At 43.5% G+C, this 24,182-nt stretch overlaps 1 protein-coding gene across 1 annotated transcript in view; it reads right to left on the bottom strand.

Annotated features, from left to right (window-relative positions):
• GPC3 (glypican 3) overlaps positions 1-24,182 on the bottom strand; it is a 397,657-nt gene that overhangs the window by 29,726 nt on the left and 343,749 nt on the right. Inside the window, exon 7 of the mRNA XM_004778413.3 lies at positions 20,473-20,632. Coding sequence (XP_004778470.1) covers positions 20,473-20,632 — 160 coding nt within the window. The remainder of the gene's footprint in view (positions 1-20,472; positions 20,633-24,182) is intronic.

The following is a 24,182-nucleotide window of genomic DNA, read 5'->3' as shown; positions in this document are numbered from 1 at the left end:
CAAAATGAAAAATGTCCTTGTGGATAATTAAGTGCTGTCTCTATGCTTCTAAAAAGGCAGAAAAATTGAAGTGGAAAGAAGACTTCCTGGACGTTTGTTTTCAATCCTGAAATCAAATGGTAATGGTGAATCACATGCCCTCTTCAGAAGGACATGGAGGAAGGATTAGTGATTGAATCTTGTTTTAAACTAAGAACTTGGAGCTGAGAAAGTACTCTACATCTCCATATCAACCCTGCATTTAACCCCTGGTTAAAATGGACCAGTTCACAGCAGAATATACAATCTTTTTAATGCATGTGGGACATTCTCTAATATAGACTATATATGAGGCCATAAAATAAGCCTCGATAAATTTAAAAGGATGGGCCTCATGCAGAGTATGTTTGCCAATCATAATGGAGTGAAATTAGATATCAATAGCAGGAAGTTATTTGGAAAATTCACCAATATATTGAAGGTACACAACACAATCCTAATAAACCTAGATTAAAGAAGAAATCACAAGGAAAATTAGAAACTACTTTGAGATAAATGAAAATGAAAATACAGCATACTGAAACTTATGGCATTCAGGGAAAAGTAGTGCTTAGAGGGAAATTAATGGCCATAGTCATCTATATTAAACAAGAAAAAAAAGACTTCAAATCAATAACCCAGTTTTCTACTTCAAGACATGGGAAAAGGAAGAGCAAATTAAACTCAAAGCAACCGGAAGGAAGGAAATAATAAAGATTAGAAGTAAAATGAATGAAACAGAGAACAGGAAAACAACAGAGAAAATTAACAAAACTGAAAGTTGGTTCTTTGAAAAGATCAACAAAACTGATCAACAATAAGCTAGACTGAACAAGGAAAACATAGAGAAGACCCAAATTACCAAAATCAGGAATGAAAAAAGGACATTACAGAGAAAGACACAGCGAGAGAAGGAACACAAGCAGGGGGAGTGGGAGAGGGAAAAGCAGGCTTCCCGCTGAGCAGGGAGCCTGATTTGGGGCTCAATCCCAGGACTCTGGAATCATGACCTGAGCCAAAGGCAGACATTTAATGACTGAGCCACCGAGGCACCCTGAAAGAAGGACATTACAACAGACCTTACAGAAACAATGCTTTTAAATGATTATAAAGGGAATGTTATGAACAGCTGTAACTCAACAAATTAGATGACCTAGATGAAATGGATACATTCACAGAAATATATAAACTACCAAAACTGACTTAAGAAGAAATAGAAAATCTGAATAGACCAAGCCCAGATCCAGATGGCTTCATTTTCCCAAGCATTAAAATAAGAATTAACAGCAATCCTTCATAAGTCTTTCAAAAACTAGAAGAGGAGGAAACACTTCCAACTTATTCTTAGAGGCCTGCATTGCTAAGGTACCAAAACTAGGCAAAGGTCTCATACTAAAAAAACAAAAAAACAAAACAAAAAAAACTACAGACCAGTATCTCTTATGAGTGTAAAAGTTATCAACAAAATAGGAGCAAAACAAATCCAGAAACATGTATAAAGGACTATATACTATGACTCAGTGGAACTTATCCCAGGAATACAAGGTTGGTTTACCATACAAAATGCAAACAATATAAAATACCACGTTAATAGAATAAAGAAAAAACTCACATGATTATTTCAATACATACAGAAAAAGCATTTGACAAAATTCAACATCATTTCATGATAAAAACACTTAGTGATCTAGAAATAGATGAGAAATTATTCAAAATGTTAAAATGCATCCACAACGAACCCAGAGCAAACCTCTCATACTTAAAGGTGAATGCATGAAAGCTTGTCTGTAAGATCAGAGAAAAGAAGGATGTCAGTATTTGCCTCTTCCATTCAGCTTTGAGCTAGAAGTTGTAGCTAGTACAATCAGGCCAGAAAAAATAAAAGGCATCTAGACTGAAAAGGAAGAAGTGAAATTGCTTTTATTTATAGATAACATAATCCAATGTGAATAAACTTATGAGGCAATCATTAAAAAACTACCAGAATTAATAAATGAGTTCAACAAGGAAGCAGAAATACAAAAACCAATTGTATTTCTTTTTTTTAAAAAAAGATTTAATTTATTTATTTGACAGAGAGAGGGAGAGAGTACAGGCAGGGTGAGCAGCAGGCAGAGACAGAGGGAGAAGGAGAAGCAGGCTCCCCATTGAGTGGGAAGACTTGGGCTTGATCCCAGGACCCTGGGATCATGACCTGAGCCGAAGGCAGACGCTTAACCAACTGAGCCACCAGGGGCCCATCAACTGTATTTCTATACAAGAACTTACAAAGAACAATCTGAAAAATTAAATTAGGAAAATAATTTTTTATAATAATATCAAAAAGATATCAATAATACATTAAAGGAAAATAAGAGGATTACAAAACCTATTCTCTGAATACTACAAAACATTGTGAAAGAAATTAAAGAAGACCTAAATTAATGGAAACCCACCCTAGGACTGGAAGACTTAATATCGTTAAAATGTCAACACTCCCAAATTGAACTAAATTTACAGGAATTAACAAGCTGATCTTAAAATTCCTGTGAAAATTCAAAGGACCCATAATAGTCAAAGCAGTCTTGAAGAAGAACAAAGTTGGAGGCCTCACACTTACCCATTTAAAAACTTACTACACACCTACAGTAATCAAGACAGTGTGGAAATGGCATAAGTATATATAAATAGAATAGAATCGTGAGTCTAGAAATAAACTCTCACATTTGCAATCAATTGATTTTTGACAGGGTACAAAGACCATCAAATAGAGAAAAAGTAGTCTTTTTAACAAATGATGTTGGCGTAACTGGGAATGCACAAAAATGAATTTGGACCCTTACCTCACACCATATGCAAAAATTAACTAAAACGGATCAAAGACGTACATATAAGAACCAAAACTACAGAACTCCTAGAATAAGACATAAATGTAAATCTTCCTGAACCTAGATTATGCAATGGTTTCCTAGGACGCAAAAAGTACAGATAACAAAAGAAAAATAGATAAATTGGACATTATAAAAATTAAAACTTTTTGTGCTTCAAAGGATACCCATCAAGAAAGTGAAAAGACAACTCATGATTGGGAGAATACATTTGCAAGTCATACATCTGATAAAGGTATTGTATCCAGAATATAACAAAACACTTAAAACTAACAGTGAAAAGGAAAAGAACTCCATTATAAATGGCAAAGGACCCAGAGCAGTTCTCCCGAGAAATATACAAATGGCCAATGAACACATGAAAAGATGCTCAACATCATTAGTTATCAGGGAAATGCAAATCCAAACCACAAGGTAGAAACTATGTCATACCCACTAGGTGGACTGTATTAAAAAAAGGCAGGTAATGACAAATGTTGAAAAGGATCTGGATGTGGAAAAACTTGAACACTCGCTGCTGGTGACAACGTAAAATAGTGTAGCCACTTTGAAAAGAGATCTGGCAGTTCTCAAACTATTAAACACAGTTACCTTGGGACTCAGCCATTCCACTCCTAGTTACATATCCAAGAGTGACGAAAACATGTCCACACAAAATCATATTCACAGAAGCATTATTTACAATAGTCAAAATGTGGGAATGACCCGAATCTCTATCAACTGAATGGTTAAGTAAAATGTGAGCTATTCGTACACCAAAATATTTTTTTTTAAAGATTTTATTTATTTATTTATTTGACAGCCAGAGATCACAAGTAGCCAGAGAGGCAGGCAGAGAGAGAAAGTGGGGAAGCAGGCTCCCCGCTGAGCAGAGAGTCTGATGCGGGGCTAGATTCCAGGACCCTGAGATCATGACCTGAGCCAAAGGCAGAGGCTTAACCCACCTATCCACCCAGGCACCCCACACCAAAATATTCTTTGGCAATCAGAAGAAACCATCAGAACCAATGATAATGGGCTTCAACAGGAATGGATCTAGAAAGTGTTATACTGAGTGAAAGAAGCTAGTCACAAAGGACCACATATGATTCTATTTATATGAAATTTCAAGAATAAGCAAATTCACAGAGACAGCAACTAGATTAGTGTTTACCTAGAGTTAGGGGGTGGTGAGGGGTGGAATGATGGTGAAGGAATATGGGTTGCCTTTTTTTTTTTTAAGATTTTATTTATTTATTTGACAAAGAAAGACACAGAGAGAGAGGGAACATGAGCAGGGGGAGCTGGAGAGGGAGAATCAGGCTTCCCTCTGATCAGGGAGCCCAATGTGGGCCTCAATCCCAGGACCTGGGATCAAGACCTGAGCCAAAGGCAGATGCTTAACCACTGAGCCACCCAGGTGCCCCTGCATTGCTTTTTAAAGCACTGAACACAAGTCTGTGAATATACTAAAAGTCTACACTTAAAATGGCCAAAATGTCTATACTTAAAATGGCTGAAATATAGTGTTAGGTGAATTATTTTTTAATAAAGCTGTTACTAGACCAAAGGACCAGTTCATCAGCTCATATTTAAAATGAGATTCCAGGGATGCCTGGCCCACTCAGACAGGAGAGTGTGTGACTCTTGATCTCAGGGTCTTGAGTTTGAGACCCATGCTGGGTATGTAAAGATTGCTAAAATAATTTATTAATGAATTAAAATAAATAAAATGAGATTCCATAGACATCTGTATTAATAAAAACAACATTCTTTCTGTAGAGGAAGTTATCAATTCTCATTGGCCACATTATATGAACCAAAGATAACCGTTGGTTCAAGTTGCTTAGACCTATTGGTCATTTCTTATGATCAACTTCCAGGTTGGTCTAGGCTCCTCTATGAACAAATTTATACCTTCTATCTAAGATTGTAGATTTTTTAAAAAAATTGACCTCTTCTTTATGGAGCTTCTCCAATCTTTGGCTTGCCAGCAAAGCTGACTGTAAGTTTTGTATGTCTTGGGCCAAGGAAAAGAGGAGTCAAAACTAGACCAGATCTGTTTGATGTTTTTACAGAAGTCCAGGATAATCAAATTAATTTAGTCATATCACACCACGCACTCCATTTGCATTCTTATCTCTACCTTCTTTGTGGGGAGAACAGAGAGTAATGAGGCTCAAGGGTTGGCCAATGGAGCACAGCATGATTAGAACGACCAGTTTCAGGCCCTTAGTGCTGAATGTTGGTCATTACCCTTTTGTTGACCTTGGCATTGGCTGAAACAGTGCCTGTACATCTCTGTGGGCTGCCAGATGGAAGGTTTACATAGCACAGGTAAGAGGAACATGAGGTAGGATGGGAGACACCATGGCAGAGGCTAGTATTGGTAGTCTCCTGGCTTTTGGAGCCAAAAGGCATGGGGCTGACTCTTGGCTCAACCATCTATTAGCTATGTGGACTTGACACATTTACTTAATCTCTCTGACCCTCATTTTCCCCATCTGTAAGATGGGAGTTATAACATTATGGCCTTTCCCAGGGTGTTGTAGAGATAAACATGGTCATACTCACTTAGGCCAGTGTCGGCATGGAGACACTGGTGGTGAGTGTTGTTCTGTTTCCAACTGCTACGATTATCATTGTTGTTACTACTACTGCTGGAATAAGATTCACTCGCACATTCATTAGGAACATCTGTAACATGCAATTCTCAAACATACCAAAGACCTACAAGAAGCCAGGCTTGCTCACAAGCACACAATTTTAAAAAAAATTTAGAGTTGGTCTGCAGGGATAATGAATAATTCTAGATGTATTATTTTAGCTGGGGCACTGGGCCCAAGAACAGTGCATGGGGCCTTTACCCTGGCTGCCTGCTCAGTCTCCCAGAACCAAGATTATGCAGGTTTCCAAAGCTACCTTCAGGATAAGCTGTCCAAACCAACTGCCGCCCTAGCAAATGATAGCCTAGGATGTACTTAGGCCAGATGGTCACGGAGCGCAAGAATGCGCTGTGGATCAGTAATTACAGCTCTCAAGTGCAGCAGGGGAGTGAATTACTTGAACACCATGTGCTCTTCAGTCCCTCCTTTTTGGGCCCAGGCTCAGGCCCCCAGAGGAACTATGATTCATGAGAAAGATATGGGGAATGCATATGTCTATGCAGAGAGGGAGGAGAGGGGCACATGGCTGACTCAGTCGGTAGAGCACGCGACTCTTGATCTCAGGGTCATGAGTTTGAGCTCCATGTTGGGCAGAGAGCTTACATTTAAAATAAAAAAGATCAAAGAGAGAGATGGAAAAAAAAAAGAGAGAAAATTCCCCTGGTAGTTCAAGATAGTTCAACTCAACTGGGCTGAGCACTGTTCCTTCAGCCCCTCCCTATGCCGCCTCACCCCCAAAAGGCCAGAGAGGCTCTGACCTACCCTTGTGGAGGTTATTCTGATTCTAAACATAAATTCCATGTGTTCTTATTTTCTTCCACGGAAAAAGTTAATGGTCATCAACAAATGTTTATCACCTATATGCTATGGCCCCTGAATGAGGTGGCTATAAAAGTGGGCTTTGTTATTAGAAAGATCTGGGCTCCCATTTGAGCTCTGACTATCCATTGACCTTGGGCAAGTTGCCTAATGCTCTGAGTCTCAGTTTTCTTATATCTAAGAGCTGACATGAAAGCTGACCTTGCAGGGTTGTAAGAAGGATTGAATCAGATGATGAACCTGGAAGTTATTTTTTAAAATCACACTCTGCTGGTTGGTTGTTGTTGTTGTTGTTTTTTTAATATACAGAAAAGCGGATATAAGGGTTCAGGGAAAGGGAGAGAATCATGGAGGGCTGAGGTCATCAAGAGTGATCTTTGGAGAGGAGGTGCATCTTGAAGAATCAGGAGGCGTTAGGGCAGGAGAACAGAGGGCACTGCCGGCAGACGTAATGGTCTGAGCAAAAGTAAAGAGGTGGTAATGAGACTGGCGTGTTCAGGCAAAAGATGCACATTTATAGCTCATTTATAGCTATAAAAAATTCCAGAGGACACTGTGGGATCATTGGCAAGTCCATGGTCTCATGGTCTGAGTTCAGGGTTAATAGGCAGCATGGCCCCAGGGGTCTGAAATCCCCAGCAGCACAATCCTCACTGCACCTTGACTCCAATGCTGAGCCGCATGCTCAGGCTGCAAGGCAGGGACATTTGTAACCTCCTGGCTAAGGTGCCTGACTTCTGGGAGTGCTTGCTGCTGTGACGCTGACATGGCGCAGATAGCGAGAGACCCCGTAAAGCTAACAAGAAAATAAGAACACATCTATCAGCCATTGAAACAGCATGCCCCTTAAAGAAACTAGATTACTGATTGGAACACTCCAATAGAGGATGAGGAAATGCTTTGGAAAGTACAAAGTTATTACATGAAGCAAATCTATCCATTTATACACACACACACACACACACACACACACAGCATAGTTGCTAAAATAAGAAAAGGTTTATCACTGGGGATAAAAAACAGCACCATTTAATGTGATGGATTCTCTTAAATTTCAATACTCATCTAACCTTGCCCTTTTAAGTTGACAAACGCTAAATGTGTTTTGTTAGAAAATTCATTTGGAAGCCACTGAGGTCATCATTTGGATAGGCTTGTTTTAATTCATATTCCTAGTGATGTTTGCCCTCGTGAGCAGAACAGACATGGTGAAAATGGGATGGATGTATACACATTGTGGTGGGCCTCTTCCAACAATAATAAATCCTTTGGTTTCTAAAACATTTAAGATGAACTGATAAATCCTAGCATGGGTCCCTGATGACCTGGTTGGCTCTATCCATATTCATCCAAATGACTCAGTGATGTGTTTCCAGCTTTTCTTGCCCTTATGTTGTCCCTCAGTGCCCTTGAGTTTGTTAGCTCTTCAGTATTTTACACCTGTCTGTGACAGTTTCTTTATCTGCGAAACAGGAAATAATAATGGTACCCACTCCATAGGGTTGTTGGGAGGGTAGAATCCATTGCTTCGTATCAAATGCTTAAAAACAGTGCCTGGCACATAGTAAGCACTCAAAAAGTGAGCTAGTATTATCATACCAAACGCATCATGCTCTCTCTCTCTCTGAACGGCATTAGCGTCTGCCCATTTGCCCAAGGGGGAAACACTGACCTGGTCCTTGACTACCCTTGTCTCCTCATCCTGCCACCTCTGAACACTCAGGCTCTGTTGATTCTTCATCTTAAAGATTTCTTCTTCATGAAGATTTCCAAAATGCAGCTCTGACCAAGTAATAGTTCTCCCATAACTTGCAGTCTCTCATACACACACACACACACACACACACACACGCACACGTAGCAGCCAATCAGAGTGCCGCCTTCCTTCCATCCCATGGCGGTGTCCCCTGCAGTGTTATGTTGAGGAGGATTATGAGGTCACATCTGGGCCCATGCGGTGGGGTGCTGTGATTGATTACCAACGTCTGCTGTGGGACGGGTGGCAGTTGGGGAGGCTGAGGAGCTGTATGTTGGGAATTTATAGACCCCACTACAGGATCAAGACCAAGCTCCTCAACAGCCCATAGAAGGCTCTCATGATCTGACCCCTCACGGATCTTCCAGCCTTACCTCTTGCCTCTTTCTGCTCTAGCCACGCCAACCTGCGTTTTGTCCCCAGAACCACCATGTCCTTTCTCACGCCCATGTCTTATCTCATACTATCCTCCCAGCATGCAATGCGCCCCCCCTTCACCTCTTCACCTCCCAGCATGCAATGCGCTCCCACCCACTGTTTGAGACTCGGCTCAGTTTCTCACCACCCCGGTCTGGGTTTGAAGCTTTTTCCCTGGTGTTTCCGCAACTCCCCGTGCACATTGCAGTAGTGCTTGGAGCACATCACATAATAATGATCTAGTTAGATGTCTGTGCTCCCTGTTTCCCCTCACCACTCCCAACGGGCCAAGGAGCTTATGTGGGCAGGAACAGGGCTTGTATGCGACCAAAACTTACTGAGCACCAATTTTGGGTCAGGCACTGGGAACTGCCTGACTTCACACTGATAACTGCTGGAACGGGTATTAACGCAGCACTCTGTCTAGGGTGAGGCTTCAAGGAAGAGGGACACCTGAGCTGAGTTTTAAAGGTAGAGAAAGGGAAACCATTATGGGCTAATGGACCAGCATGTGCAGAATATTAACAGCCACCATTTATTGGAGCCCACTAAGGTGCAATCCCTGGGCTGAGTGCTTTATGGCTATTACAAAGAAGGGAATTTATAAAGGCCCAGGCAGGCCTTAAAGAGCAGAACCACAAGTTCAGCGAACAGTGAGGATTTCAAGGTTATTGAAACCCGGGCATGGGGCAGGGGTTAGTGGGAGCCAAGTTCGGAGAAATCAGCTGGGGTCAGATTCAGAAAGGCTGGTTGATGGATTTGGCTTCGTTACCCCTCATTCATGCCCACGATCCAGGGACAGCCAGGAGAATTCCTGTTGGACTGCAAGCTGGCGAGGGGTCAGGGGGAAAGGCCATGAGCTCTCTTTGAAGGAAGGCACACTACTTCTCATTCCATAAGCCAAACCTGTTTCTAAACCCCTTAGAGGTGCTAAAAAGACCTGTTTGCTTGGGCATTCAGGTTTAGGGCATCCTGAACTGAAGTGCATGAGATTTCTGTGGACGCTGCCCCAATCGTTACCGCTGTACCAAACACATTCATCTTCCCTGCTCTATCATTCCATATGAGGAGGTGTATGGCGAGAAGGAAAGCTAGAACAGGAAAAAAGAAAAAACTAAACAGAGAGATTGATTCACGGTTCCATGCTCCAAAAAGCCCGAGTCAGAAAGATACTTAGTGCAGAAAGGCGCTGTCTCTGAATGTTGCCTAGAAATGAGGAAGACGTTATAAGCCCATAGAGACCAAGTCCCCAAGTTCCTCACCAGGGCGGACTTAGCCTTCCAGGGCCATGTGTCACAGACAGGTTCAGAAACCCACAGAAGCCGAGCGTGGACACTCCTCCACACGGCCACACACAGGTATAGAAAGTCTCCGACACCCCGATTCCACTGCAGCGGGGGAGAATCTCATTCCTGTAGACCTCTAGCAATTGGGGCTGGATGAGAGTATGAGTAATACGTTGCCTCCTGGCACAAACAAGAAAGAAATGTTGAAAAGGAGAGTGGGGGTGTATTCCAAATTTAGCTTTCTTTCCAACCTCTGCCCATATGGTCGGTGGTTAAAAAAGTGATTACCAAGCCAACAAAATGCAACCCGATATTAGGAGCTCTACTAATATCTGCCCCACGAGCTGCCCTATAAGACTCCCATCTCATGGCATAGGACTGATGAGATTTCCAGTGGTTAAGCAGAAAGATTGCAGTGAGAGCCCACCAACCCTCAGGGAATAAAGGGTTTTGAGGGGGGAAAAAAAAAGTTTATGGCTCTGGTTAACAGTTTCCAAGTTAGGAAAGTTTCCAAGTCTCAGATTCCAAAGGAATCCTAGATTTCGGGGTAACTGAACATGAGGGGCTCTTGCATTTTCTTGCATAACTGAGGAAGAGAGAAACCTTTCATCCCTCATGGTACAGAAAGCTATTGATTTAAGCCGGGAACCCTTAAGGAAGAAGGAAAGAAAACAAATCTTCCGAAGTACCCCCTTTACCCCACACCACACTGGTAACTGTGTGATGAATGGTTCTCAAAAAAAAAAAAAAAAAATCCAGAACAAACAAACAAAAAACCCCATGGAATAAAGGAGATGGAACATACCATTTTCAAATAATAAAAATAATACACTACTCTTTATTAGAAATTCCTTATAACTGATTGATTCTCACAGAATCCTTTCATTGATTTTTGCCCTGCTCTTACATCGGTAGCCAAACCAGGGTCATGATTGACAAGCGAGTGTAGTTCGTGCACGAACAGTGGCTGCTACATTGGTTTACATTAAGGAAAACAAGAGAAAATAACGAAGATCTATGTCAGAATCTCATTCCTTCATCCACGATGCCAGCGACTCCTCCGCTAAGTCGGACGACATTTCTGAATACGCAGGAGCGGACCCTCAACGTTCTGTGCTCCTCGCAACATAATGGTGACAGAACCCACACAATTTAAAGTTTAATCCACACTGCTGATGTTTTCCCATCACTTTCTTAAGTCTAGAGTCTAGATGATCAATAATACATCAAGCCCTGCTTTGTCATTTCTGCTGCTTTCTGCGGTGTAAATATTTCCATCCCAATCAACCTCAAGCTAGCGATGGGATGATGGCGCTTACGGAGGTCTAGAAGCACACCACTGCCCTCACCCCCAGTTCAGCTGCTGCTTTGGAGTCTGTTCCACCATTGGCTCCAACGGGGAGGGGGAGCCAAGGCAGAGACACAGACAGCAGGCTACTCCTCCCTACTCAGAGTAGGGTCTGCTGCTCTGCTATTTTTTGCCAATCTGTGAGGAGACAAGCACAGAAATTGGAAGTAAGCACTTGGCAATTTCTATAGCAATTTGACAGAGAGATTTTTTAGGTCTGTTGAGTCTCCTAGTTAAAAACTGTGGCTTATATTTTGTAGGCCTTTTTGTGATTTTCTTTCGGTGGCAATTCATTTTTATTATGTTTTATAAAATCACTGGCCCATGACAGATTCAGGAGGAACAGACCGCACCCCCCCCCGCCCCCGCCGCCTCCCAGTCCTTTCCCCACAGATAACTTGAGATGCACTGGTCTATTCTGGGAGGCCAGGGTCAGAAGTGAGAGAATGGTGTGGGAGATGGGTGTGGACTGGACAACCTTGATATTGACCGTACAGACATTAGGGCTAACTGCTCATGGCTGGAGGAGGGGTTGTAGCCCTGTTTGTTTTTCTCACATAGGGGCAGGGAGGCCACAAGCCGGCAAGTAATTGGGGAGAGATGAGAACTGGAGTTCTACAGGCTATGATCGACAGAGAGGATGTGGAAAGGAACTGCTCCCTGGAAAAATCTCTGTCATTCCTAAGGATCCATTTGCTTAGGGAAAAAAGTTGCAGAAAATCATAATTGGTGACACATGCTCAAATACAACTAGAGAGAATAGCTTCTCCATTTCTCTTTCCTCCCCCTAGCCAGAAAAATGGTCTCATTGGCTTGTTCCACCATCTTGGTTCTCTTTCGTTCTCTTTGCGTGGTTGGAATCATCATCAAACCATAGCATCTCTGAGTTCTTCAGGACCCTGGGAGTCAAGGGCCCATGACGTAGATATCTGCTCACTTTCTGACATCCCACCCCCACCCTCCCCCAGCCTATCTTTCTGATAGATGGTTATTTAATCTCTAGTCAAATATCTCCAGAGTCAGGAAGCTGACTGTTCCCTAGAGCAATCCATGCCACTGAGAATCAACTCAAAGGGTTAGAAAGTTCACCCATTTCTCAGTCAAATAGATCTGCTTGTAAATTCCACAGATGGGTTCCAGATCGACCTTCATCTTCCACACGTAAGACCTCAAAATATTAGAAGACAATGTTCACGCTCCCTAATTCTTTTCTTGTATAGACCGAACATTGCTACTTCTTCTCACTCTTCTTCCACTAAGCCTGTTTGCAGATTCTTCACCATCCTGCTCACTCTCCTCAAGAGGTACGCTAGGCTACAGACAGAGAGCATCTCACACAGCATGCCCTGCCCGCCTCACAGGAGTTCCTAATCCCGTATGGACCGGAGCAGGGACCGACTATCTCTCTGCTCACAATTTCAGCTGCTAGAAGTCAAAGGCTACTTTGAGGAAGCTAATTAAAGAAGCAGGGAGGTTAAGTCCTGCCAAATAGGAGGCAAAAGGAAGCAAATGCTGAGAAATAAAACCAATATATGGATAAATGAAATATTTATTGAACACCTACTAAGTGACAGTTACAAGGCAGGGGAGGGGAGCACAGGTTGGTGACGGGGAGTTGATAAGTGTAAATAGACCATGAAAAGGACTTGGCTTTCTATCCTTTGAGGAGCCCATTGTTAGTCAAGGACACTACTTTGCTCTGAAGTCCATCCTGAAGTTGCTAATGAGATTGTTCCCTGCTTGGGCACCAGAATTTATAGAACAGCCTCTACTGATTTTTATTTATTTGGTAATTATATTACTGCTCAAGTTCATCAACAAGCTATAAATTATAAGATTCTGTCTCCACTGATTTCCCATTCTCACCTTAAAGACATAAGACTTTACCCTTATCCATACCCATTAGGATTGTTAAAAAAAAAAAAAAAAGATCAAAAGGCAGTTTTTGAAATTCAGCAAGTATATTTAGAAATGTTAAGAACCATAAGTGCCATGGATCATTTTACTGGATCATTAAACATCTCTTAGCCAGGTGTGTACGTAGGCAGGCACTATAACAAACTTTCTTATCAAAACAACTAACCAAACTGGAAAAAACAAACAAACAAAAAGCCAGAAAAAACCAAACAACTAATCAAACAAAAACTTGCCAGTGACTTCATTCCTACCAAAGGAGATTGGACCTGTCCTTGCACTGCCACAGGCAAATAATGGGGAGAAAAAGATAACTGGTGACACCTTCTTGCCATAGTGACCAAAGTTAAAGGACGGCATGGTGTGAATTGGGAAGAGCCTTGAGGACATGTGCGTGCGTGCAGATATACGTGCCTGTGTGTGGCATTTCACAGGTTTCGTGGGAGGTCGGCGATCGCGAAGCATCTGGTGGTTCCATGTCCCTCCTCCCATCAGAGCAGGACCTCAGCCTGGCTTCGGAGCTGATCTCCGTGTGTGGTCCCCAGGACAGGTGGTGGCCCCTGACACCTTCACTTGCTGTCTTGCTCTGCAGGCTCAGAATTACTCATTACACTGGGCTCCTTGGATTTGGCCCATGCAAAAGACCGTTGCTCAGGGCTACTAAGCAGGTTGAACTGGACACCACGTCTTTCTCTCCTTCTGGGATGGTATTTCCTCCTGCAGGGGAGTACTTCCCAGTTGATGGCATTTAGCCTTGCTTTCCCAGATTCCCTGTGGACATTATCTTCCAGGGCTGGCTTCAGCTCACCTGGAGCCTTTGGGCTTGCCACCTTCCTGCTCATTCCTCCTGCCATGTTCTACCTGCAAAGTGTTCTCTCTCTCCTTCCCATTTGCTTCTGTCATACTAGATATCCACAACCTAGTTGAGATAGTCACTAAATGGGCCAACATGGCTTTATCCAGAGAAAGTCAGTTGTACCATTTAGTCAGATTCATATATTCAACCGTTTCCTCTTCATTTGAAATTGATCATAAAGTGTAATACAATGGCTGCAAATCGTTCACACTCCCCCTGATGCCCCCCCAATTCTTAGAGTTCCATGTGAAGCTCACCAGCAAGTCTAACTATCATAGTGTTACACTTGATAAAAGCCTCCTAGCCTAATGGCCCAGGCAGGAAAGTCTCCCAGGGCAGTAGGCCTAGAAAAGTGTACCCTTGAACATCTCACGAGTAATAAGAAACCCAGTTCTTAAAGCATCTCAGGTTATGGTAGCTTTACGGAAAGTTTCTTACCTTTCCTTACTCTCAGCTACCACCAGTTTAGCTGAACTAATTCGCGAGGCGACCCTATAGCACGGAGAAGGGCCTTTTCTGGGTACACGTACTGAACATGTACTGAAACTTTTATCACTCGCTCTTAAAGCTCACATCAAAATCTGTCTCTGGGAGCCATGGCAACTGCCCAAAGCTCTGGGGAGAGATGAGATTGGCTGCCTCGTCAGTCTGTGAGCAAGAACCACCTGGTCTGTATCCGAGTGAAGTGCTATTCTAGTAAGCTTTGCTTCCTTAGGCTTCCTATGGCGTTTGTTCTCGAAAAGATCAAGGCATGAAAGCAGATTGCTTAGAGCTAAGAGCCAGATAGAATAAAAAAAAAAAATCACAGGCCCTTTCTTGACCTTCACCAACTTGTGCACCCTTGCCCTCACTGTCCCACTAACACCAAAGAAAACAAAACTTAACTAGCTGTGATTCTTTCAAGATGTAGGTGACTACCACTGTTGTCACTGTGGTTATTTGCACAGCTCAACAGACATATTTGTCATTGTTCAAATACCTCCTCGCCGGGCCAGAAGCAAGTTAATGAGTAACTAAAAAACGCCATCTTGGGGATGGAAAAGGGGCATATTGTAGTGAAAGTTGCTGGCCAGAACACTGGGGACTTAATTTTTCTAACTTTAGCTACAGGCTTTTGGCAACTAAGACTTATAACCCAATGGCACTAAATGATATTAACAATATTACCCTACGTGGGAAACTGCTTTTACAGTTTATAAAGCACTTCTATGTCCTTTATCACCTGTGTTTCATTTGACAACCTTTGTAAGTGGGCAAGTCAGGAAATATTTGTTTTAAGGATGTATTTATTTATTTGAGAGAGAGAGCATGAGAAAGCGCACGAGTGGGGGTGAGTGGAAGAGGGAGAGGGAGAGAGAGAATATCAAGCAGACTCCCCGCCTAGCCCAGAGCCCAACGCGAGGCTCGAACCCAGGCCCCCAAGATCATTACCTGAGCCGAAATCCAGAGTCAGATGCTCAACTGACTGAGCCCCAGGTGGCCCTTCCTGAGAACTCTGGGAGTGGGTTACATAGCGAGAAGCAAAGTGTGCAGAGGAAGGAGGTCTATCAAACTATAAAATACACTTTGGGAAAACTGCCGTAATTTATTCCTGGACTTATGACCAATAGGGTCATATAAATAGATATATTACTGTATCCACATGTATTTTGATCTCTGCACAGGACTCAACAATCTTCCCATTAAAAAAAAAATCCCCCAGGACATTTCATTCCTCTACAAACTTTCTACTTATTCTTCTGCAGGCTACATGATTTGGTCTAAAATGTTATAATCTTGCAGGTGTCACCCCTGAGAAATGGCCCATCACACAGTTCCTCCATTGGTTTTATCCTTCTCACTAAACCAAGTCGTTAATGAATTTACTCATACAAGGTGACTGCCAGCCAGCATTATGAAGGTCTGACTTGACGACTCAGAAGAGGTAAGCTGGCGAAGGGTCCTTCACCTCCTCTACGTGGACAGGCTTGCTACGAGTCAGAATATAAGGCTACACTTGATGAACTAAGAATATGAATGAAAATCATGGGCCGAAAAAAATATTTCCTAAATGCTGTTTTTTTTTTTGGTTCTGCTTTGTTTTGTCCTGGCTGGGTTTTTTTTTTTTGCCTCCAGATTGTAAAGTAACAGCAAGGAGGAAATGTTGAGTGTAGAGACTCATGGGGCCCACAGCTGTTGAGTCTTAATGGCTTTGCTCCAGCACCGCTGGGAGGAGGTGACTTGTGGGGCAGAGCGGACAGCTGCTTCCCCTCACAACGCCCGGACGCGACAGCACCGAGTGGCAAAAGGGACCTGCCTGGGCCTGGACTTCACCTTCTCCCTGACCTCCAGCCCGGGAACAAGTGCAAGGTTTTCTCTTTTTAGTCCTCACACTGACACAGCCAAACTGAAAGTTTCTTGAGGGTGAACCCTTCCACAAGAGACATCTGTTTAAACGGTTAAGAAACATCCATTTGGTTTTAATACTGGCTTGGGTTGTGAGCCCGAGATTGTGACTCCTCCTCCTCAGCTCCCCACCAACCGACTTCAGCTACCCTACTCCCATGCAGCCACTAGGAATGTGTTTATCTTCTCGCACCTGTTTCCACTTCTCTCATCCCAAGAATGAGGCTTCCATGGCATCACTTCCCCCTGTCTCTGACCCAGCTTGAGTCAAGATCATCTGCTTTCTCTGAATTGCAGTGAGAAAGACATTAGGCTCCCCAGAATGTTCTGGCTGTACCCATGGACTAGTGAAAGCTGGAGCAAGAACAAGCCCAGGGAGGAAGGGGGTGAGGCAGTGGTGACAGGGACCTTTGAGATGGGTCTTTCATGCTGGGTTGCTTTATAAGCATGTTTAGATTGTTTTCAAGAGCAGGTGTGTTTGTGTGTGTGTGCACACGCATGTGCACAAATGCATGTGCCTACAAGAGAACATGCACATGTGCGTGTGGTTTTCCTTGTGGGTGAGAGTGGGGACTTGGTGGAGAGGGGCCAGATGCTTAAGATGCTTCGTCATTATGTCTTGGCTAGGGACACCTGGCCAGAGCTTGCAAAGCTTCTCAGGAATCAGCCCCGGCCAAAGTGCTGGGAGCCGACAGCTTCCCAAGCAGCTTACGATAAATAAGGCCTTTGACAAGGCCAGTAACTGGGAACCAGGCTGACGGCGGTCCGGCAACAAGACTAGTCCATTTACTGCACCAACTCCAGCGTGGATGGTCTGTCTCTGGAAGGGAGTCTGAACATGGTGCTCAGTGCAAAAGCCTTTTCTAACTCAAGGGCTCAGTTCTATCTTTGCAGAAAACACATGCCAAGCTAGGGATGCTGAGAAAGCCAGAGAGCTTCCAGAGATCTGGGGATTCATAGTAACAGTCTCCCGGTTGTTATAAATATCTGTAGAGCACAACAGGTTGCAAAGCACCTCCACACTCATCAGCACCTTTGATTTCCACAACGCACTGAGGTTGGCAAGGATGCACAGGCCTATCTTACAGGTTGGCAAACTGAGGTTCAGAGCAATATGTGACCTGCTCAAGGTCTCACTGGGAGGAAATGTGCAAACAGTTGGAATCCCAGTGTCCTAACCTACCACGTGGGTGACTGGGCCTCAGGCCTCTTTTCTACTGCCTGCAACACTTAGCTCCCCGTGGGCCAGCTCAGTGGCTTCTTAGATGCTTCAGGTTTGAAACCAAAATGCTGCAAGTGCTCAAATAGAAGGCAGTAAGGGCTGCCAACAAATCACCCAGGGCTCTCGTTAACAGGACCTAAGATTGGGTGGGTCTTGAGGCGTCTGCGTTTCTAACAGGCTCCCAGATAATACAGATGTTCCTGGACCACGGATTCCACCTGGAGTAGCAAGGCATATTGGGGATATTGCTGAACATTGGCTACCTGGTATTAACTGCCTTTTATGGGTCTGAAGCGAACAAACTAATAAAACAAGCTAATTCTAAGCTACCTCTGCAGGTAGCTTAGAAGCTACCTCAAAGAGCTGCCAGAGGTCAGCAATGGCAGCAACAGACCCATCATTTTAAGAGTAGATAGCATTTTTTGAGTGCTTCCTAGATGCCAGGCACCGTGCCAAATGCTTTGCATGGATGAGTTGATGATGACAATGATGATGATGATGATGATATTGAATTGCCACAATCTTACATAACCAAGAAAAGTGAAGTAAGAAAGCAGGGGACCTACAAGGTAAGAAGAAAACCCTGAAGAAGATATCCGTGAGACTCCAACAGGCACCCTGCCAGGGACTCAAGCCAAATCAATGAACACGATTGCTCACCCTAGCAGGGCCCATGAGCATGGGGTAGTCTCTGTTTCACAAATAGAGAGACGGATTTTTTTCTTTCTTTCTTTTTTTAGAAACTGACTTTCAAGAAGAGGAACGGGGCCTGCCCTAGGACACAGGGGAGTTCGAAGCAAAGACGGGAAGAGAGGTGTCCTGCATTTCATCCAGAGCAAAACAAGGGAAGAAGTGAGCCAGGGCAGCCAGCCAGGGTGACTGCTGGCTGGTCATGGTGTACAAGGGTAAAAGGTCTGTTCCGGGACAAAAGGGATATAAAAAGAGGGTCTGAACCTCCTGTTTTTATTTTTATTTATTTTTTCTAAATTCCCAATTTGTGTTTTGGAGGAAAACTTTGGAAGTTCTGAGTGAGATGGCAGTAAATGCACACAGTGTTCCAAGTCTGGTTGACTAAGTGGATGTCGATGAATCACCAGGACCAGATGGCATCCACCCAGATTTGGGGTAAAATTGTGTAAGAGCTGACCAAAGTGTAGAGCTTGCCGTTCCAAATAGCTATTGTGCCATGAGCCTGGCGGATTGCCAGTGAGTCTCCTCTCCACGAGAAGCATTTCAAAGGGGACGGAGGGAGCGCCAGGCTGGAAAGATGGCTGAACATGTTACGCGAGTGTAACCTATTGGGAGTAAGGCATCATTTTTCCTGTAAATTAAATTAACCACCATTTGTGTAGTGTTTTACAGTTTACAAAGCACTTAGGGTTAATCATGCCTAACTAATTGACTAGCATTCTTTGAGAGGATAAATGTGCAACGTGGACAAAGGGAAACCAGTGGATGTAATCTATTTAGGTTTTGAAAAGGCCCTTGACAAGGTCCCCTACCAAACACTGTTGAAAAAAGTTAAGTCGCCATGGAATTGTGGCGTAGCATTTTCAAATGGATAGGGATGGGGCTTATGGGCAGGAAAGCGAGAGGAGGGGTAGGCTGGGACATTTTTGGAGAAGGATGAAAAGCAATGTGTCCCAAGGACCGATGCTGGAGCTACTTCATATTTTGGCAACTCATCTGGGCAATGTTTAGATGACTGAAAGCTGTTCTGGGTGGCAAAAAGCAAAGCAGAGTTCAGGCTTTTTACAATTATCTAGATGAGCAAAGAAAGAAGAATCAGAGTAGGGTTATTCAGAGAGAGACCTCTGAAATCTCACTGGCTGGCTCTGAATCCGGACTCTGCCCTTCGTGACCGCACGACCTTAAGCAAATTATTCTACCTCTTCCAGCATCAGTTTTCTCATCTGTAAAGTGGGAATAATAACCACCCCTCGGTCACAGTGGAAACAAGACAAGACAATATCGGCAAAGTTCTGGCACACTGCATGGAGTCTGGTTAATGTCCAGAGAACGTTGGCTTCTGTTATCTTTCCTTATTATAAGATGCCAGCCTCTGTGTGATCATGTTATGTCCTAGGAATGGAACTTGGGAGCCACGGCAGACTATTTCTTGAAAAGCAGTGGCAGAGTTTGTTTTAGCAATTCAGGGAGGATGGTGGATGTGTGTAGACTGAGATGGTGGGGAAGATTTCGTTCCAGGAAACTAACAATTATGGACCACCCTGTTTGAGCTAGGTACTAGTCTAGATGCTTACAGACTTTCTCTCTTGATGTAATCCTCCAATAGGCCCATGAAGTTGGGGTACTGATCCCCATTTGATGGACAACGGAGTGAAGACCTAGAAGGAAGGGAGCCAGAATGCAAATACAGGTTTGCTCTACCCCCAAAGCTAGCTTTTTGTCACTGAGGCATACTGAAAATGCAAATTTTAAGTTTTAATTCCAGTAGAGTTAACATACGGTGGAGGGTTGGGTGTAACTGAAGAAGGGACGAAAGAGGGGTATCTACACGGAAATAAACATGGGCACCGGTATGAAGACAAAAACAAGAGCAGTATGTTTATGCTTCCTTCCGAAGTTACCCCATTGTTGGTGCTCACTGGACCCCCAAGATGGCGTGGCTTTTTATAACCGAGAAGAACCAAGGAATGTCCAACGGGAAACAGGGTCACCTGATTTGGTCAGTTCGTTTTAGACAATAAAAAACAAAAACTGGAAGCTACCTTTTTCATCTACCCAGGTCCAGAGATGGGGAAAACAACAACCACCAAAAAGACTACCTGAAAACTCTTCCCCACCCCAACCCCCGCCAGAGTATAATATTTCCTTGCAGAGTTGATGGCATTGTAGGTAGCGGGGACTTCTGCAAAGCCAAGTTAGAGTGAACTGGTGTTGACTCGGCTTGGCTGCCAGCCGGCTCGCACACGCACCTGCAAGGAAGCGGAGCTGGTTCCTCACTTTCATCGCCCCGTCCCCGGAGCCCCCGATGCACTCATCCTCGTCGTCACCGCAGTCGCCGCTCTCCAGCCCTTCCTCGTCAAGGTTTTTATCCAGAACTCTACCTTTGGGCACAGACATGGTTCTCAGGAGCTGAAAGAAATGACCAGAAATGTAGCAGCGATTGAGGGGAGGTCTAAAACAGTGTCAGGAGGCATTATTAAATGTTGAATGAGTTAGCAGAATCTTTTAAAAAAAAATATTTTTTCCAATGTAGGTAAGTGTAAACTGTGTATTCTTTTTTTTTTTTTAAAGATTTATTTATTTATTTGAAAGGGAGAGAGAGCAAGAGCACGGGGGAGGGGCAGAGAGAAGCGGGGAAAGAGTCCCATGCAGATTGTGCTAAGTGTAGAGCCCAGTGGGGCTCGATCTCATGACCCTGAGATCACGACCTGAGCTGAAGCCAAGAGTTGGTCACTTAACTGACTGAGCCACCCAGGCACCCCTAGATTCTTTTTTAAAAGAATATTATTTAAAAGAATATATTTATTTGGTGGGAGGGCAGAGGGAGAGGGAAAAGAAGAGAAACTTAAGCAGACTCTGTGCTGAGCCCAGAGCCCAAGGTGGGGCTCAATCCCATGACCCTAAGATCACCATGGCCTGAGCCGAAACCAACCAACTGAGCCACCCAGGCATCCCCACTGCTTATGTTCTTGGGAGTTTTATACTTCTGGAACGTTGCATAGCATTTGACATGATTCTGTACTCTTCCCTGCTGCCTCTGCCACCCAGTAGCTAGTGTGTACTGCATCAGACTTTCTATACTGTGATATTTAAGTCCCCAAAAGCCTCTGTGGTAGGAAACCCCAATGATGAGAAACTTAAGATTTGACCGACAAAACATATTTATAGGCTGAGGGGACACCAAGGTCAGAAAACATCCTTATGGGAGCCTCCTACAATGGTATTTCCATTGAATTCAAACAACAAATGCTTCCCACCAGATGAAGAGACCAGCAGTGGCATTTTACACACATTTTAAATGCATACTTATGATTAATGGTCAACATGTCATGCCATGACCACCAGGAAAATTTTGAAAATCTCTCCCTCTTTCACAATTTCCATAAGGTGATTTGAAATTCATGTTGCTTTATTGTGTATAATAAGTCTACTAAGAGTCCTGTCCGTTTTTTCCCTCAGTGTCTGGCTTTTCAGTGACGTAGTCAATGCCTTTTTTTTTTTTTTAAAGATTTCATTTATTTATTTCAGTGAGACAGCGAGAGAGGGAACATATGCAGGGAGAGCTAGGGAAGGAAGCAGGCTCCTTGCTGAGCAGGGACCCTGATGCGGGGCTGGATCCCAGGATGCTGGGATCATGACCAAAGCTGAAGGCAGACGCTTAACCCACTGAGCCACCCAGGTGCCCTCCCAATGCCTTTTTAATTGTACAGTGACTCCCACTCCCCTCCCTCAAATCTCTCCGCTGACCCAGAAGCCCAGCTCACAGCACAGTCTCTGAGGGCAGTTCTCAAACCCCATGAACTTCCACTGCCATCTCTCACCACAGCTGCATTCCAGGGTCCTCTATCCCTGCCCTACCACTCATTGACAGCCCAAAAAGTGGGGCTCCCCTCATACTTCTAAAAAACAGCCAACACGAGATGCTGAATCTACCAAAAGTGAGATTTCTGTGATTACACAAGAGGTATCCAGGAAAAAAAATGCGTAAATGGACACATCTTGGTTTCTATGGTTTCCATTATCCATGTTCATTGTCACTGCAAAGTATACTTTCATGTTCTCCACCTGTGATTTAGCTCCTACCCCAAGATCTACTTGGAACAGGCTATATACCATAGAGAAATGTGGCTATGGGTTTGTTTCTTTTTTCAAGCAAAGAAAGAAAAGTCCAGCAACCTCTAATGGTGTTGGAGAAGCCAAGCCACCTACAGGATCCCATCTAGTACCATCTCCACCCTACTGCTCTAATGTATCCCCCCTGACCCTCCCCACCCCAACTCATCATACACATCTAAATGTATAACATAGGGGAGCCTGGGTGGCTCAGTCAGGGAAGCGTCTGCCTTCGACGCAGGTCAGGATCTCAAGGTCCTGGGATCAAGCCCCGTGTTGGACTCCCTGCTCATTGGGAAACCTGCTTCTCCCTCTCCCTCTGCTCTTCCCCCTTGCTGTTCTCTCTCTCTCAAAAAATAAATAAATAAGATCTTTAAAAAATAAATGTATTAGGACACCCAGGTGGCTCAGTTGGTTAAGTGTCTGCCTTCAGCTCAGGTCATGGTCCCAAGGTCCTGGGATCGAGTCCTGCATCAGGCTCCTTGCTCAGCAGGGAGCCTGGTTCTCCCCCTTCCCCCTCCCCCTCTCCCTACCTGTGAGCTCTCTCCCTCTCCCTCTGTGTCAAATAAATACATAAAAGCTAAAAAAAAAAATGTATAATATAGATGCCTAGGCTAGGATCAGCTAGCCTAGTGATTTCTCAACCTTTTTGGTCTCGGGGACCCTTTACACTTTTGTTCATAATCCCAGAGAACTTCTGTTTATACAAGTCATATCTATTGACATTTGCCATCTTAGAAATTATAACTGAGAAATGTAAAAAATATTTAATAACTAGTTTAAACAGTAATAAACCCATTATGTGTTAACATAAATAAAATTTTCTAATGGAAACGAAATATATTTTTCCCCAACATAGAATGGTTAGAAGGAAGGGCGGCATTGTTTTACATTTTTGCAAATCTCTTTAAATTCCATCTTAATATGGTAGCTGGACTATCATATCTGCTTCTTCATCCAATCTGTTGTTACATGTTGTTTTGATTGGAATATTTGTACAAATTCCAGTGTCTCACAGATATGTAGTGGGAAAAAGAGGAAAGTGTTTGAGTAGCCTTTCCAGATAACTGTGGATGTTTTTCAGTGATACTTCATAAAAACAACAAGTGGGAAAAGTTAGTTGCAGCGTGGAATATGAAAACCACATGAATCAACGTTTCATGTTCTGTTACGCTCAAATCCATTGGTGTGTTCTGAACTTTAGGACTTTTACCCATTTTGTATCATCATATATGGGTCATCCAAAAATTGGTTCACTGAGCTGTGTAGCTCTTCCAAATGTCAATGCCTTTCATTATATGATACATTTAAAAAAACCACATTCATTAATTACTTCACCTCCAACCTCATTAGGAAAAGTCTATTGGGAAGCTCTCAAGCTCATGGTGGCAGATACAAGTTTTCCAAAATTTTGATTTTCTCTTGAAAGTTTAAATTTTATCATTGGCAACAAATCCTATCAGCTTTTCCTTTAACTGATGGGCTCTCTTTGTTCCTTTCAAAGAAAATGTCTAGCAAATGCTCAAGGTTGGGTAGTCGCATTTGTCAGTCATTATTTCAAACAAGAATAGCGTTGCCTGAAAATGAGGCCAGTTTAGCTCATAGCTGAAATAATCGTACAAGTGCTTTTCCTTGACATGCACATTTATAGTTTGCAGCAGAAACACCTTATGTGTACTTTACAGAATATCGTTTTTAAGATGTATTTATTTATTTTAGAGAGAGAGGAGGAGGAGAGAGCCTGAGCAGGAGGGGCAGAGGGAGAGAGAATCTCAAGAAGACTCCATGCCCAGCAGAGAGCCCGACGTGGGGCTCGATCCCAGGACCCTGAGATCATGACCTGAGC

This window comes from Mustela putorius, unplaced genomic scaffold (assembly GCF_011764305.1).
Source record: "Mustela putorius furo isolate JIRA1106 unplaced genomic scaffold, ASM1176430v1.1 tig00003899_pilon_pilon_pilon, whole genome shotgun sequence".
Lineage (NCBI taxonomy): Eukaryota > Metazoa > Chordata > Mammalia > Carnivora > Mustelidae > Mustela > Mustela putorius.
Note: the sequence above shows the minus strand (reverse complement) of the source record. Positions and strands in the feature narration are given on the sequence as shown.